This window comes from Ambystoma mexicanum, chromosome 11, assembly GCF_040938575.1.
Source record: "Ambystoma mexicanum isolate Mex_15411 chromosome 11, UKY_AmexF1_1, whole genome shotgun sequence".
Taxonomy (NCBI): Eukaryota; Metazoa; Chordata; class Amphibia; order Caudata; family Ambystomatidae; genus Ambystoma; species Ambystoma mexicanum.
Genome location: NC_090934.1, coordinates 977,055,105 through 977,070,360, shown reverse-complemented (window position 1 = coordinate 977,070,360; position 15,256 = coordinate 977,055,105). Strand labels below are relative to the sequence as shown.

At 46.9% G+C, this 15,256-nt stretch overlaps 1 protein-coding gene across 1 annotated transcript in view; it reads right to left on the bottom strand.

Annotated features, from left to right (window-relative positions):
* Positions 1-15,256, bottom strand: part of PTDSS2 (phosphatidylserine synthase 2) — a 1,317,303-nt gene that overhangs the window by 1,197,036 nt on the left and 105,011 nt on the right. Inside the window, exon 2 of the mRNA XM_069624133.1 lies at positions 12,199-12,300. Within this exon, the coding sequence (XP_069480234.1) occupies positions 12,199-12,300 (102 nt within the window). The remainder of the gene's footprint in view (positions 1-12,198; positions 12,301-15,256) is intronic.

Below are 15,256 nucleotides of genomic sequence, written 5' to 3'. Positions count from 1 at the left end.
AGATCTCAGAGTGCTTCCTGGCCACTTGGATACTGCGCTCATTGTCCTTGGACAGATCACACTGTTAACGATCTGATCTCAGGCCCCAGGCTCCAATCTGAACGATTGTGGGGATGGTTGCCACATCTGGCAAATGCTCTGGTGAAGCAGTTCGGGAATCTGCAGCAATCTGATCGGGAGGTACTGACAGATGCTGTAGCCACCAAGGAGGCTTGCACAGGAGAGTGCAGTTTGATGTGCTCCTGAGCTTACAGAGCGACCAATGGATAAGAGGCAATGAAAGGAAAGCATAAGCTTACATGTTGTCCCACGGGATCTCAAGGGCGTCTCCCAGGGAGGATGCTCTAAAACCTGTCCCTGGACACATAAAAAGGCAGATTCTTGTTTGAAGAAGTTGCAAAGAGGTCCACCTCTGGAGTGTCCCATTGATGGAAAATGTTGGAGGACATTGCTGTTCATCTCCCACTCGTAACAGATGCCGACTGAGTGAATCTGCGGCCACATTAAGGTGACCCAGGATGTGTACAGCCTGGAGCCAAACAATGTGCTGGATGGCCCAGTCCAAATTTGTATGGCAAGATCTACAAGGAGAGGAGAGAAGACTTGGTGCTGCCCTGCTTGTTGATGTAAAAAAAAACATGCAAACACAGAACTACACTGCTGCTGTAAGGGAGGCATTCAAAATGGCCACTGTGGTCCGGGGAGGTTGTGCCACCATTTTGACAACACCTGGGGTGAACTGCATCACAGGAGCGAGTGAGGTAATAGTCTGCTCACGGAAGTGCGGGCCATGCATGCCATTTTAGCCTTGAAACAAGGAACCTAGGCAGAGCCGGTACTGGCAGATCTAGGGTGTTTACTCGACACATTAGACTGCCCCAGAATTAGCCTCTAGTGGAGGATCCTCGGCAGAGCCGGTACTGGAAGGCCTGTGGTGCGTGACCGCCTTCTTTTGCCCCCCTCAACAGTACTGTTATCACCACGGCCGTGCGTGTGGGAAGGCTGAGGGATATATCTCACAGCCAAGACCCTCGAGGAGGGCCCTCAATTCTGTTGGTGTCCGATTTTAGCCCCAAGAAGGCGAACCCCGGTCCATACAGCCACCTCGAGAGGGGCCTCGAGCCAAAACTCGGTTATGTTCGCTCCAGATGCAGAAGTCCCAGGGCTGACCCTGGTATCCAGAGCCACAGCAGAACTGGGCTGAACCTTAGCCCCAAAAGGAGAACCTTGGAAGAAGATCCGGTTTTGGAAGACCCGCTGCGGGGCCCTCGGAGTGGTGTCTGATGCGTCTCGCTGAGCTGAGACCAAAAGGAGTACTCAAATCTGAAAGTGTTTTGCTCCCACAGAGAACCGCAGATATTTCCCATGGGGGGTCCAAATCAGAATGTGCATGTATGCATCCTGGAGGTCCACCACACTGAGCCAATCGCCCCTGCGAAGCGCACCTTATTTTGCAGGGCATGATCAACTTGAATTTCTCATGGGGAAGAGATAGATTTAACTAGGAAAGATTGATGAAAGTGCGCCGGCCAGCCTTGTTGGGTTTGGGCACTGTGAAACAGACAGTAGTAATAGCCCCCCCCCCCCCCTTGCTTCCCGAGGGGACCAGGTTCCACCGCTCTGAGGTCTAGAAGTTCCCGTACCTCGGCTCTGAGGGAGGGCGTCCCGATCAGTTGGAAAGGAGGTTTGAAGGATGGGGTAGGGGGGAGTGCAAGCGAAAGCCCACCTGAGCGATGGACAAAACCCACCGGTCTTCGGTGATGGTCTGCCAAGCCTCCAGATGAGACGAGATTCGTCCTCCCACCGGAGTCTCGTGCGACCGACAAAAAATATCCTGTAGAGGAGGCTGATGGCAGAGAGAAAATCCAACCACCTTGCCCCCGCTGCTTTCAGCAGGACCACCAACCAGAGCTTCAGACGGGCACGCACAACGACCCTGAAACCCCCTGAATCCAAAGAAGGACCGAGTCTGCGACCCTGACCACTGTGTATAAGGGCCCTTAGCTGTAGCTTTCACCAGGACCGATAAACAGGTTTTTGTTGTCCACTTAGCGTGGAAAGGCTGCTCAGCCCCAAAAGGAAAGCTTCCAGCACCAGACGTCGTGAACGTTGGTGTAAGGGAGGTATCCAAAATGGCAGCCGTATTTTTATTTTATTTATTACATTTGTTATACGCCCAGACCCAGAGGTATCACGCCACATCGTCTCCGAAATGCATTGGCATTTGAACCCATGATTTATTTATTGATGAAATGCTGACCTCTGTTCCAATAAGAAGTTATTTATTGAACAAGATAAAAATCCTATTTTGACCACTCAGAAGACTCATTTACTTACTTTCGAAGTTGATTTCCTTATAAGAAACTATTTGAATCTTCTTTCATTTTCTAACCATAATTGAGACTTTTTACAAGTGGTTTCGTAACCCCTCAGGGGAACAGTTTCAGAGCGACTGTTTAGCTAGATGTCTTCATCTATTTTCTGTATTGCTGTATCGTCAATCTGGGTGTCTCTGGACTTTTCCACGGTCTGCTCCTTTGAAATTTAAATACTAGCTAAATAAAATCGATCTATCAACACAGTTGCAAAGAGAATGAACCTAAGTGTGGTGGCCACCTATTCACAAAGCTATCTGCCAAGAGGGTCCCCCACTGGCCGGGTCCACATAGATTAGTGGAGCGAGACCGTATCAGGCAGCGGAGCCCACGCATGCCAGTCGAAAGAAGGGCGGAACAGGTTTTTGTTGTCCACGTGGTGTGGAAAAGGCTGCTGATCCCAAAAGAATACTCCCAGCACCAGACGATGTGAAAGTAGGTGTAAGGTAGGTATCCAAAATGGCCACCGTGGACCACAGAGGTTGGGCCACCATTTTGTCCACACCTGAAGAGAACTGCGTCACATGTGGAGATGAGGCAATTGTCTCCTCAGGAGAGAGTCAGGTGACTTAAGTAATACTTTAACCTTACAAGGATCCTTGGCAGATCCAGTACTGGGTGGTCTCTGATGTTTACTGGACATCGTAGAACCAGCCCCAAACTTAGCCTCCAATGGAGGAACCTTGACAGAGCCGGTATTAGAGGAGTAATGGTCTGTGTCTGCCCTCTTTGCCCCCTCGACAGACCCGGTACCAACACTACCCTGAGCGTGGGGCGGTTGAGGAATATACCTCACCGACAAAACCTTTAAAGAGGGTCTCTCGGATCTGTCGGTGCAGACCTTAGCCTCAACAAATGGAAACTCAGGTTTTAACCCGGTACGTAAAGCTCCCTCAGGAGGGGCATCAAGTTGTGACTCAGCAGAGAAAACTCCGGAAGAGGAGACCTCAGGGCGAACCCCAGTATCAGTGTGAAAATCTCCAGAAAAGGAGACCTTAGGGTGAACCTTGGTATCCAGAGCCACAGACGAGCTGGGCTTAACATTAACACTCAAATGGTGAACCTCGGAACATTGTCTGGTACTGGCAGGTCCGCTGCAGGAACCCTCTGAGAACACTCCGGTATGCCTATTAGGCCCCTGGGGCACCTCAGGGGAACCCCTGGTGACAGAGCTACACAAGCTCCTCCCGGACCTAGAAGACCCCAGGAAGGAGTCCCCTGGCAGGGGGCGCCCTGAAAAGAAAATAACTTACTGGGCGTTTCTTATGAAAAGCTGGAAATGAGGTGGAGGAACGTGCTGAAACACTTCCTCCCACCGAAGAAGACCACGCTGGAGTGCCCGGACGAAGAGGGAGTCGCAGTAGAAGCGCAAATCTCAGCGATGCTCTGGGCCTAGGGACTCCACAAAGAGAGTGGGGATTTGCCCTCGCGAAACGACATTCGCATGAACAGGACACAAATCCCAGACTATCCCGCATAGATGGAGGACTAGATTACCATGGAACCGGAGTAGGAAGGAAGGACAAAGGGAATAAAAATAAAAATTCTAGTGATGCTAGTACGTCCAGTCCCGACCGCACGAAGAAAAGGTCTGAAGGGCAATGTGCGGGGTGGAGCTCAGGAGGACAGGGTTACGGCCATGTGCAGTACCCGCGTACAAATAAAAAGGACAAAAATTAAATTTTTGAGGCTTCTTGACAAAAGTGCTCTGGTCCCGTCCTAAAGGACGGAATGTCGCACAAGTATGGAGGAAAGGGGACCGTATTCCTTATCTTGATAGATTTACTTCCAGCTTGCTGGCCTCAGACATTTTTTTCAGTAGAGGGCGCTGTGCGTCGACTTCCCTCGAGTTGGTGTCCCTCGACAGCCTCTGTATCGGCGCCAACGTCATCATGATATAAATAGACTCACGCAGCGTCCGTTGCTTAGTTCCGTTTTGAAGCTTAAGAGTAGCTGTGCATTAATTGGTTATGGACCTTGAAGGAGCGTAAGCTGCAACCACAAGGGAAGTTTTACTGAGGGGATGGATGGGAGGGGCGATAAGGAATACATCGGAGGAACATCCGATCGAAAGAAAGTTACCAGGTAAGAAGTAACTTGTTCTTCGAAGGGATTGTGTCCTCCGACGTATTCCTTATATTCCTTATCTCGATAGACTCCCATAGCAGTGGTGTGTAAATGGAGGTGGGAGTAAAATTGTCATATTCCCCTTTAAGAGTGAATAGAGTTTAACACAGCTTTGCCAAATCTAGTCGCTTGTCTAGAGGAGGAATCCAGATTGTAGAATTTTGTAAAGGTATGTGCGGATGACCATGTGGCAGCCGCACATATGTCTCGAATCGGTACCCCTCTTTGGAGGGCCGAAGAGGCTGTGATGCCCCTGGTTGAAAGAGCCCTAAGATTTTGAGGGGGCTCTTTCCCTGCTAGTTTGTAACATTCTAGAATGGCTAAAATAATCCATCTGGAAATGGTCTGTGTTGTGATTGCCAATCCTAATTTGTGCCCTGTGTAACCTATGAACAGTTGGTCTGCTTGCCTAATCCTAGCAAGTCTGCTGATATAAAAACTCAAGGCTCACCTTGGATCCAGCCTATGTAGCTTCTCTTCCTCTTTCCCTGGATGGGGAGGAGGATAGAATCAGGGTAAGGTTATCTTCTGAATGATGTGGAATTCAGAAACCACCTTTTGGAGGAAATTAGGCTTCATTTGCAGGACAACTTTGTCTTTGTGAAAAATTGTATGAGGGGGTTTACAAGATAGGGCTTGTAATTCGATCACCTTCCTGGCAGTTGTAAAAGCCACTAATAAGACAGTTTTAAGGGTGAGAAATCTTAGCGAACAAGAGTGAAGTGGTTCAAAAGGAGTACCCATCAGGAAATTTAAGACTAAATTTAAGTCCCATAAGGGAATTTGGAACGGTCTCGGGTGATAGACATTGGTTAACCCCTTCAGAAATTGTATTACTAAGGGTAATTTGAAATACGATGGCTCCTTTGCAGTGCGCTTGAAGATCGATAGCGCTGCGAGGTAGCCCTTGATTGTACCAACTTGAAGACCTGAATTCGCCAAATAGAGTAGAAAGGATAACACCATTGGTGTACCACATGAAAAGGGTTCAATATTCTTTTCTGTACACCAGCTGCAAAATTTGTTCCAACGGCAGCGGTATAAAGTCTTTGTTGCTGGCCTTCTGGCTAAAAGCAACACCTCCATGATGTCATCTGGGAGGTCCCAATCCTTGTATCTCATCCTTTCAGAAAGCGTGAAGGTTGAGGGTTCTGATGTCTGGATGGAGAACCTGACCTCCCTTCTGTGAGAGAAGATCCTCCCTGTGTGGAAGACGAATCGGAGGGCAGATGGACATGTCCAGAAGGTCCGGGTGCCACGTTCTCCTGGCCCAATCCGGGGCAATTAGGATCATTGTCTTCCGGAATCTTCTCAACCTCCTGATCATCTGAGGAATGACAGGTACTGGAGGAAACGCGTACAGAAGTGGAAACTCCGAGTCTACCACAAACGCGTCCCCTAGAGCTCCTCTCGGGGGAAATTCCCTTGAACAAAACTGATTGCACTTCCTGTTGATACTGGTGGCAAACAGATCCCCTTGAGGGGTTCCCCAAAGGGCGAAGATCTCTTGAAGGACTTCCTGAGCTATCTCCCACTCGTGAGAGACTGCTCTGCCTGCTAAGAGCGTCCGCTGTCAAGTTCTTCTCTCCAGCTAAGTGAGCTGCTGATAGAGAGATTCCTTCTTGGATTGCCCAAAACCAGAGCTGCATCGCCTCTCTGCACAGTGGCAGTGATCCTACGCCCTTCTCTTTTGTTGAGATAGTGCATGGCCACTGTATTGTCTGTCATTATTAGGACATTTTTCCCTTGTACAGATGGCAGAAAAGCCTTCAGCGCTAGTCTGATAGCTCTCAGCTCCGACAGGTTGATATGTAGTCTGGACTCCGATGGAGACCAACAACCGCTGATGGTCAAATGGGCTCCCCACCCCGTGAGTGAGGCATCTGTGACTACTGTTAACTCCGGCCATGGTTGCCAAAACAGTTCTCCTTTCAAAATGTTCTCCCGACAGGCCCACCACTAAAGGTCTCGAGCCACTTTGTCCGGAACCTGAAGGAGGACTTTCATTCTCCCTGAGAATTGCGACCACTGAGTTCTTAGTGCCCAATGGAGAGATCTCATTCTCAGGTTGAGCCTCTGGCACAAGGAAGATGCAGGATGCCATGAGGCCTAGTAACCTCAAAGAGTCGAAGGCTGGGAGACGTTGGGCCTTTTGAAACTTGGTGACCATCTGCAGAATATCTTGAGCCCTCACCTCTGTGGCGAGGCTTTCCCCAGGGAAGTGTCCAGGACCGCTCCGATGAACTGGAGTCTCTGTGATGGTATCATCTGTGACTTCTTTAAATTGAGGGAGAAGCCCAGTTTGTGAAGGAAGTGGCAGACAATCTAGTTTGATCTGACCTTGTTCCAAAGATACTGCTCTGATCAACCAATCGTCTAGGTAGGGGTAGACGTGGATCCCTTCCCTCCTTAGACTTGCAGCCACTTCCGACATTAGCTTGGTGAAGACCCTCAGGCGGAGGTCAGCCCAAATGGCAGAACTCGAAATTGATAGTGAGAGTTGCCAATTGCGAACCTCAGGTATTTCCTGTGTTTGAGATGGATTGGCACATGGAAATAAGCATCCTGAAGGTCTAGAGATACCAGCCAGTCCTGAAGCTGGAGGGCCTGAAGGATCAGAGAGAGTTACCATCTTGAACTTGTCCTTCCTGAGAAATTTGTTCAATTCTCCTAAGGCCAAGATGGGTCTCAGTCCTCCATCCTTCTTCGGTATCAAGAAGTAGGGGGGGAATACCAACCCCTGTTCCTCTCTGCTACAGGTACCGGTTCTATGGCACCTTTCTCCAGGAGGTCTAGAATCTCCTGCAAAAGGAGCGGATCTGGAACCTTCAAAGAGTTGTTCCCCGGTGGATGACTCTGAGGGATGCGTAGAAAAGGCAGGCAGTAACCTTGGGCAACTGTCTCCAATGCCCAAGCATCTGACGTAATAGCCTGCCATTCCGTCAGATGTTGAGTAAACCTGCCCCCTACTGGTGTCTTGTGAGGAGAGTCCTCAGAGTGGTTTAGAGGCGGCTGATGCAGATGCCGAGGGTAAAGAGGCACCTGCTGCTGCTGCGGCTTTTGTACTTTTAACCCATCCACCTCGGGTGAATTTCTTTTGGCCTTTTTGAGCCGGTTGTCCTCTGCCTTTTACGAATGCGGAATAAAAACGTAAGGACCTACCTCTCCAAGAGGTTCCCGAGGGGTAATAGGGAGTTTGACGGATTGCAGCTCCAATGGATTTTGCTGCTGCCTTAGAGGTTTGTAACTTCTCTAGGCTGTCATCAGCCTTCTTACCAAATAAAAAAGAGCCGTCAAAGGGCATATTCAAAAGTCTGGCCTGTACATCTGGAGCAAAACCAGACTTTCGCAACCACGCAAATCTGCGGATTGTAGTACTTGCCACCATGGCCCTGCTGATGCTGTCAGCAGAATCAATGCCAGTTTGAAGGGATTCGCACATTGCATCTTTACCATCTTTAATGATGTTCAGAAAAGCTTCCCTTTCTTCTCCTTCCGGGAGGCAGTGAGCCGCTGATGAAGCACACTCCCAAAGTGTATGGCTGAATCTTGCAAGCGTACAAGTAGCATTAATGGATTTAAGTGCCATGCTACATGCAGAAAAGACATTTTTTGACATAGCGTCAAATCTCTTATCATCCCTGTCTTGAGGAACAGTAGGGTATGCAGACCTACTGTTCGATGAAGTTGCTGCTTGAACAACCAGACTCTCTGGAGTTGGATGTTTGGTCAAATATTCAGGGTCAGAAGCAGATACCCTATATTTGGCAGATAGTTTTTTGTTAACAGCCGGGATAACCTCAGGAGTTTCCCAGTTGGCCGATATTTTCCTCTGTAATGCAGTATGAAATGGAACCACAGGATCTTCCTGTGGGCCTTTAATTAAGATGTCTGTAAGATCATCTTGTTGAAAAGCAGGTGAAGGTGTAGACCAACCCATGAATTCTATTATTCTGGCCATTAAAGTTCTAGAAGGATCTCAGCATGTTCCCCTGGGTCTGGTTTGGCAAATTCTACTTCTGGGGAAGTATCTAACCCACTTGCATCATGCAAGGACTCTTGAAGGTCCTTCAACCTATTATCTTCAGAGATAAATTCCTCTGGTACAGGTGTTGTAGTTCTCTGCAACCCAAAAGGTCTTTCCTGATCAGAATCCTCCCCTTCCTCATAGAGGACAAGGCTCTGAAATAATCTGACCTTGGAAAAGGCTTAAAACCCATTTCTAAAGCAGGTGGTGTCAAGCTTGTAGTAACCGGTTGAGAAAACGTCGACGCGGAAGTCAAAGGCTTCGAAGAAACCGAATAGGGCGTCGAAAAGGTATGAAGCGACCTCGAAGAACTCGAGAGGATCGGAATCCATTGGTCTGACTACTGACTGCGAAGCAGTGACAGCTGTAGGTTTATCCTTTATCGGCGTCGACATCGGCAGATTTATGAGTCGAAGGGGCCTCCGACGATGGCGTCGATGATGCAGTCTTACTGCCTTTGCTCGAGGGTTCGTGACGCTCTCGGGCAGTTTCTTTCGCCGGGTGCAACGACTCGCAGTGTTTCAATTTTTCGGGTCTTTCACCCAGGGTATTACCTTTAGCCGTCTCCGAGGGGGTCGAGGCCGCTTTCTCGAAGACGCTAAGCATCTTTTTACGGAATTCCTCCAACTTAAATGGAGAGCTGTGTTTTGTGGGGCAGGTGACCCTTTCCGGGGAAACAGAAAACAAAGAAGAGGGAGATCTTCGACGCCTCTTTTCCGAATGTTTGGATCTCGAAGAGTGATGGGAACTGCTCTGAGACCTCGAATGAGAATGTTTCCTGTGACGGCGAGGAGACGAATGTCTCGACTCTGCCGAGGAAACTTTCGAAGGAGTAGGAGTTTTAACAGTCTTACCTCTTAAGAGCTCCCCCTTATGCTCCTTCAAGGCTTTCGCTGTCATGGATATGCAGTCCTCGCATTCTGAACAATGGTGCGCCTATCCCAGGCACCACAAACAGATCCTGTAAGGATCCGTCAACGACATTTTCTTTCCACAATCTCGACACATTTTGAAGCCGAACCGTGGGGACGACGGTTCATATGAGGAAGCCATCGAAAAGAGTAAGATATACTCGAGGAATAAGTAGAATCTACTTGAATAACGAACTGAGCAATACGAATCCAAGGACCACGAAGCGCGGAAAAACAGAACTGAGCAACGGGCGCTGCGCAAGTCTATTTATACGCATGACGACGTCGGCGCCGATACGGAGGCTGTCAAGGGACACCAACTCGAGGGACATCAACGCACAGCGCCCTCTACTGAACAATGTTTCCGATGCCAGTGAGCTGGAAGTAAATCTATCAAGATAAGGAATACGTCGGAGGACACAATCCCTTTGAAGGGAACAAATAGGAAAAACAAAGACCATGTTGCAAACCTAGCTCACCCCAAAAAACGTAAACGGGGAGAAAAAAAAAGGGAGAAAAGCCGAAGAAAGAACTACCCCATACAATACTTCGCTCTAGTCAATACCCTGGAAAGAGGACGCCCATGCACAGACATGGGACCATCAACCAATACTGTCAACCCCAGAGCGCTCTGGGCACCGACCCCTGAGGGATCATGCACTAGAAACCCAGCAATGCACCCAAAAACCCCAACCTGGGCAGAGGGCATTAGAACCTCCCAGGCCCACAAACCGCAAGAAGAATCCAGAGGAATACCACCACCCTACGCAGTGCGGGCCAAATAAACTGCCACCAAACACACAGGACAGACAGAGAAGATTAGCACAGGAGTCCATAGCACAGGAGTCCAAAGCAACGAAGTAAGACAAATTCCCAATAAATCAAATCTAAAAACCTCAATTTCTGCATATACTTCTCTAACACAAACACACACAATTACATCTATGCACAGCAGTCCAGATACACTTCACCACACTGCAACAACAAAAACTGAGGCTGTCAACAGGCCATCACAAATCTCAGTCTACCTATTCCCGCTATACCCTACTAACCTCCTCCCCCCTACACTCTCCACTCTCTCCTTTCAGATCCACCAGAGCGCCAGGGGACCATTCCGATCGTGATAGTGCGCAGTACAAGTGCCCTTTAACATTATCAGCATACACCAACACTGATGCCCAAAGGTCCAAATCGCAGTCCCTGAATCGCCATATTTTGACGAATGTACGAAATTAACGGTTCTAATGAAATGTTAAAAAGGGAGATAATGGGCAACCCTGTTGCGTGACCTGTACAGTTGAAAGGACTCGGACCATTGACCGTCAAATGCTTTTTCGGCATCTTAAAGAAAATGTATGCTGCCTTTGAATCAAGATAAAATGTAGAACTCAACACATTGAGCAACATTCTGATATTGTCGTATCCAAACCGCTGGCTTACAAACCCAGATTGCAACATATGGATCACTTCACCAATACAACCACAACCTGTTTGCATCAACCTCTGCTAAAATCTTCATATCGATATTAAGTATCAAGATTGGATGATAATTCTCGCATTTAGAATGGTCCTTGCCAGGTTTTGGTAGTAATGTAATTGATGCTTCTTTCATAGTCAAACAATTCCCCTAAAATGCATAAAATCAGAGCGAGCAAACCAGAGAATGAATGATAAAATTCCACAGGTAGGCCATCTAAACCCGGAGACTCAATTTGCAGTTGATTAATAGCCAAAAGAATCTCAGCCCCAGTAACCACTTTCTCAAGCCCCAAGCAATTTGTTTCTGTCAACTTGACCTGAACACATTTCAAGAGTTCACAATGCTTTACTTTAAGGTAAAAGACTAAGTGGCCCAGCAGCATACATCCATTGTCTAACTCTTTAGGATTCAAAAGAGTGCATTGCATCCTTAACATTTGGTTCTGCTGCGTCTTTGCTATTGACAAGCATTGTGAATGTTGTTCCCTCCACTCATTTCCTGAAAGGGTCTAGCTCAGTCCGTACTGTGTCACACGTTCTTACCTGGCTTCATGCCTTCCTTTCATCCTCTTGCATTCCACTATTGTTGGCTGCCTGCAAGCATTGTCTCACTAATTGATCTGTGGTTTTGGCCATGCGAGCCCTCTGGCATCAGCTTTTTTCTCTCTGCATTCCAAGCAAGAGTTGGCAGCTCACAGACTGGGTAGCAAAGACCTGATGTGGGTCTCTATTATAGCAGCTGTTCTCTTCTTCATTCCTGTCAGCATGTCTCGATGGTCAATATCCAACACAAATCAACCTTTGGAGCAACATGCATCCTCAGTATTATCCCAGCACGCGCCTCACAACTTTTAATTCTCCCCATTTACGCTCCTTGAATGAAAAGCTGAAAATTCTTTCTGCCCAGTTCCCTCAGAAGGGTGGATTTGTCACACTACTGAGGTCAGATTGAAGACTGCCTAATCCGGACCAAATTTAATTATTTTCCAACCCACCTGACCATCTTGCCAACACTTTGTAGACATTTATAGTATTTAGCTCATTTTTAGAATAAAATACATCATGGGCAACTCCTGCAGAAGTAACAAAGTAACAGAAGTAATTTCAGCAGCAAGCAGGGGAGGGCAAGAACAGAGGTATTATGTCCTACCCATGACCCTAACAGCGTTCCTATCTCACCAGCAAGCCCAGCATTTATATACAATTGAATATGCAATGACATTTGTTTCTACTGCACAAAATAACGTTCTCCTGTTCATCAGATTTAAAAATATAGTACCTTTTAGTGTTGTAGACTGTATCTTGGGGTGTTTCTTCAAGCAAAGTAACATATCCAAGTGCACATGTCAGGATGAACAATACTGTTAACGTATGAGCTTGCCTACAATGTCAAGAGAAAAAGGAAAAATAAAATGTAAGTTTCACTTGCAGTCAACCCATTTATTCCTAAAATCAAACTCTTTAACGAAGTATAAGAAACCTGTACCACAATAGCAAATTATACTTTCAGAAAAACATGCTTTGCATTATACACTTTTAAAACAAGCAGCAGGCAAAACGACTTCCAGACCTTCGCCTTATCCAAATTTGTCCCACTCATGCTAGAAAAGAGGGATAGGGATTTGCCACAAGGGAAAAACCAAGAGAAATTTAACATTACCTGAATACAACAGCAAGCATGAAACCACTCAGGTAGGAGGTTTAATGCTGCTGCCTACGGCACACAACAGGTGGTTAACAAATTAAGGATAAGCAAAACACTGTCAATCCCAACACCCATTTGTTGAACGTAACCTTAAGCCAAATGTGTGTGCGTATACTGTAGGAGTCACATGTCCCTCCCATCTTTGACGAACAATCAGCACATATTTTTCACAGTGCCTCGCATGTACGCTCAGTCATTGCAATCTGTCCACTCTTGCCATTAACTTCAACTCAAGAGTGTGACTGTATCAATGTTTTGAAGTTGCACTCTACCAGATGGTCATTTACCCTAGAGAGGGTTCACAATACAATTCAATAAAGGCTACCAACACATATTTAAGTGTTGCTTGATGGTTTGGACAAAACGTCTGTGGAGGATCGGAATGACTAAAAAATCTACAAAGACATTTAGAAAAAATGCAAAAGGTTAACTGGCACTGAGTGGTAAAGACTGGATGACTTTCCAAGAAAAATGAGGATAGGGCCAAGTGAAAAACGTACGGTAGGAGCAGGGGAGGAGGTATGAAGACCGGAATGCTATTGAAAAAAGGAACACAGTCCAGGTAAGAAGAGAGAAAACCTTAGAACGACAACAGGTTAATGTAAAGACCAATAACAGTTAGTTTAGAATAGGTAGTTCGATGCAACATGGCTTTCTCACGCAGACATTACAAAAAGATACACACTGGCATAATTAAGTACAGGCCATGTTTGTAAAGACGTTGACAGTACCACCCTAAGAGCAGTCCACCAGAGAGCCCCATGATACACTGCACACAGTCAGCATCTGTACATTTCAAACAAACACTTTCTAAACGTGTCTTATTCCCAGCTATGGCCTGGCATGTAGAGCAGAAGAACAAGTTACTTACCAACTGGTTAAGTTCTTTCGACTGGATGTTCCTCCAACGAATTCCTCATCTTAGATATTCCCGTCCAGCTTCGGCTGCTTGGGAAAGATTTTCTCGGCTGGGACCCCCGTGCGTCGAGGTCCCTCGAAGGCCTCCGTCGATGGTGACGCCATCGGGTATACAAGTAGCTCGCGTGGCACCTGCTGGCCTCAGTTCTGTTTTTCCCCCTCTTGTTAGTGTTGATAGTCTGTGTAGGCCGACAGGGATCGGCCTTGCGAGAGTTGAAGTAGTGATAACATTGAAAATTCTACACAGGGGTAGTATGGAAAGGCGGTGAGGAATACGTTGGAGGAACATCCAGTCAAAAGAACATTACCAGTTGGTAAGTAACTTGTTCTTCGAATGGATTGTGTCCTCCAACGTATTCCTCATCTTAGATAGAGTCCCAAAGCAGTGTGAGAATTTGGAGGAGGGAGTAGAATTATTATTATTATTTTTTAAAACATTTTTTTTTTAATAATAACAGTGCTGAATATAGTACTGCCTTACCAAAGGCAAGTTCCTTAGAGTGGGAAGCGTCTAAAAAGTGAAACGTTTTGAGTCGCTCTATCACAAATCAACTTAATGGGGATACCCCTTTAAAGATTTGTCGAAAAGGCTATACCTCAGGTTGAGTGGGCCCTCAAGCCTTCCGGCGGGTCCTTACCAGCCAATCTGTAGCATTCCGTAATGCCAAGTCCAATCCATCTTGACAAGGTCTGTCAAGACACCGCTTGACCCAATTTCCTTCTAGTGTAGCCAATAAAAAGTTGATCATCAACTCTGAGCTTGGAGGGCCTAGAAATATAAAAGCTTAACGCCCTTCTAGGGTCCAGACTGTGGAGTCTTTCTTCCTCGTTACCGGGATGCAGCGGAGGATAGAAAACCGTTGGGATGCTTTTCCGATTCAGATGGAAGTCAGAAACAACAACTTTAGGCCCTTAAAACAACCCGGTCTTTGTGGAACACAGTGTAGGGTGGCCTGGAAGATAGTGTCTGCAACTCGCTCACTCTTCTTGCAGATGCTAATGCGACCAATAAAACGGTCTTGAAGGTTAACAACCTTAAAGGGCATGTGTGCAAAGGTTCAAATGGGGCACACATTAAAAACTTTAGAACTGGATTAAGGTCCCAAACTGAGACTTGGAAAGAAGGTGGGAACAGATTTGTGAGCCCTTTTGGAATTGGATTAACAAAGGTATTTTAAAATAGGAACACTCTTCTGAAGAGTGCTTAAAAATGAAATGCCTGCCAAATAACCTTTAATGGTCCCAACATTGAGACCCTTATGTACCAGTGATAAGAGGAAAGAAAACACCTCTGGGATTTAACATAGAAAAGGATCATCTTTCTTTTCTCTGCACCAGTTGCAAAACTTTTTCCAACGGCAACGGTACAGAGACTTATTGCTAGACTTCTTGCCGAAACCAACACCTCCATGACGTTTTCCGGGAGGTCCCAATCCTTGTATCTCAGCCTTTCAGATACTAAGCATGAAGGTTGAGAGTGTTGACCTCTGGATGGAAAACCTGACCCTCCCTTCGTGAGAGAAGATTCTTTCTGAGGAAGACAAATTGGAGGACAGAAGTACAGGTCTTAGAAGGTCCGGGTACCACCTTCTCCTGGCCCCCAATGCGTGGAAATTACAATAATGCGGTTTCCGAACCGTGTTAATCTCCTGATGACCTGAGGAATTACGGGTATCGGAGAGAACGCATGTAGCAGTGGGAAATCCCAACCCAC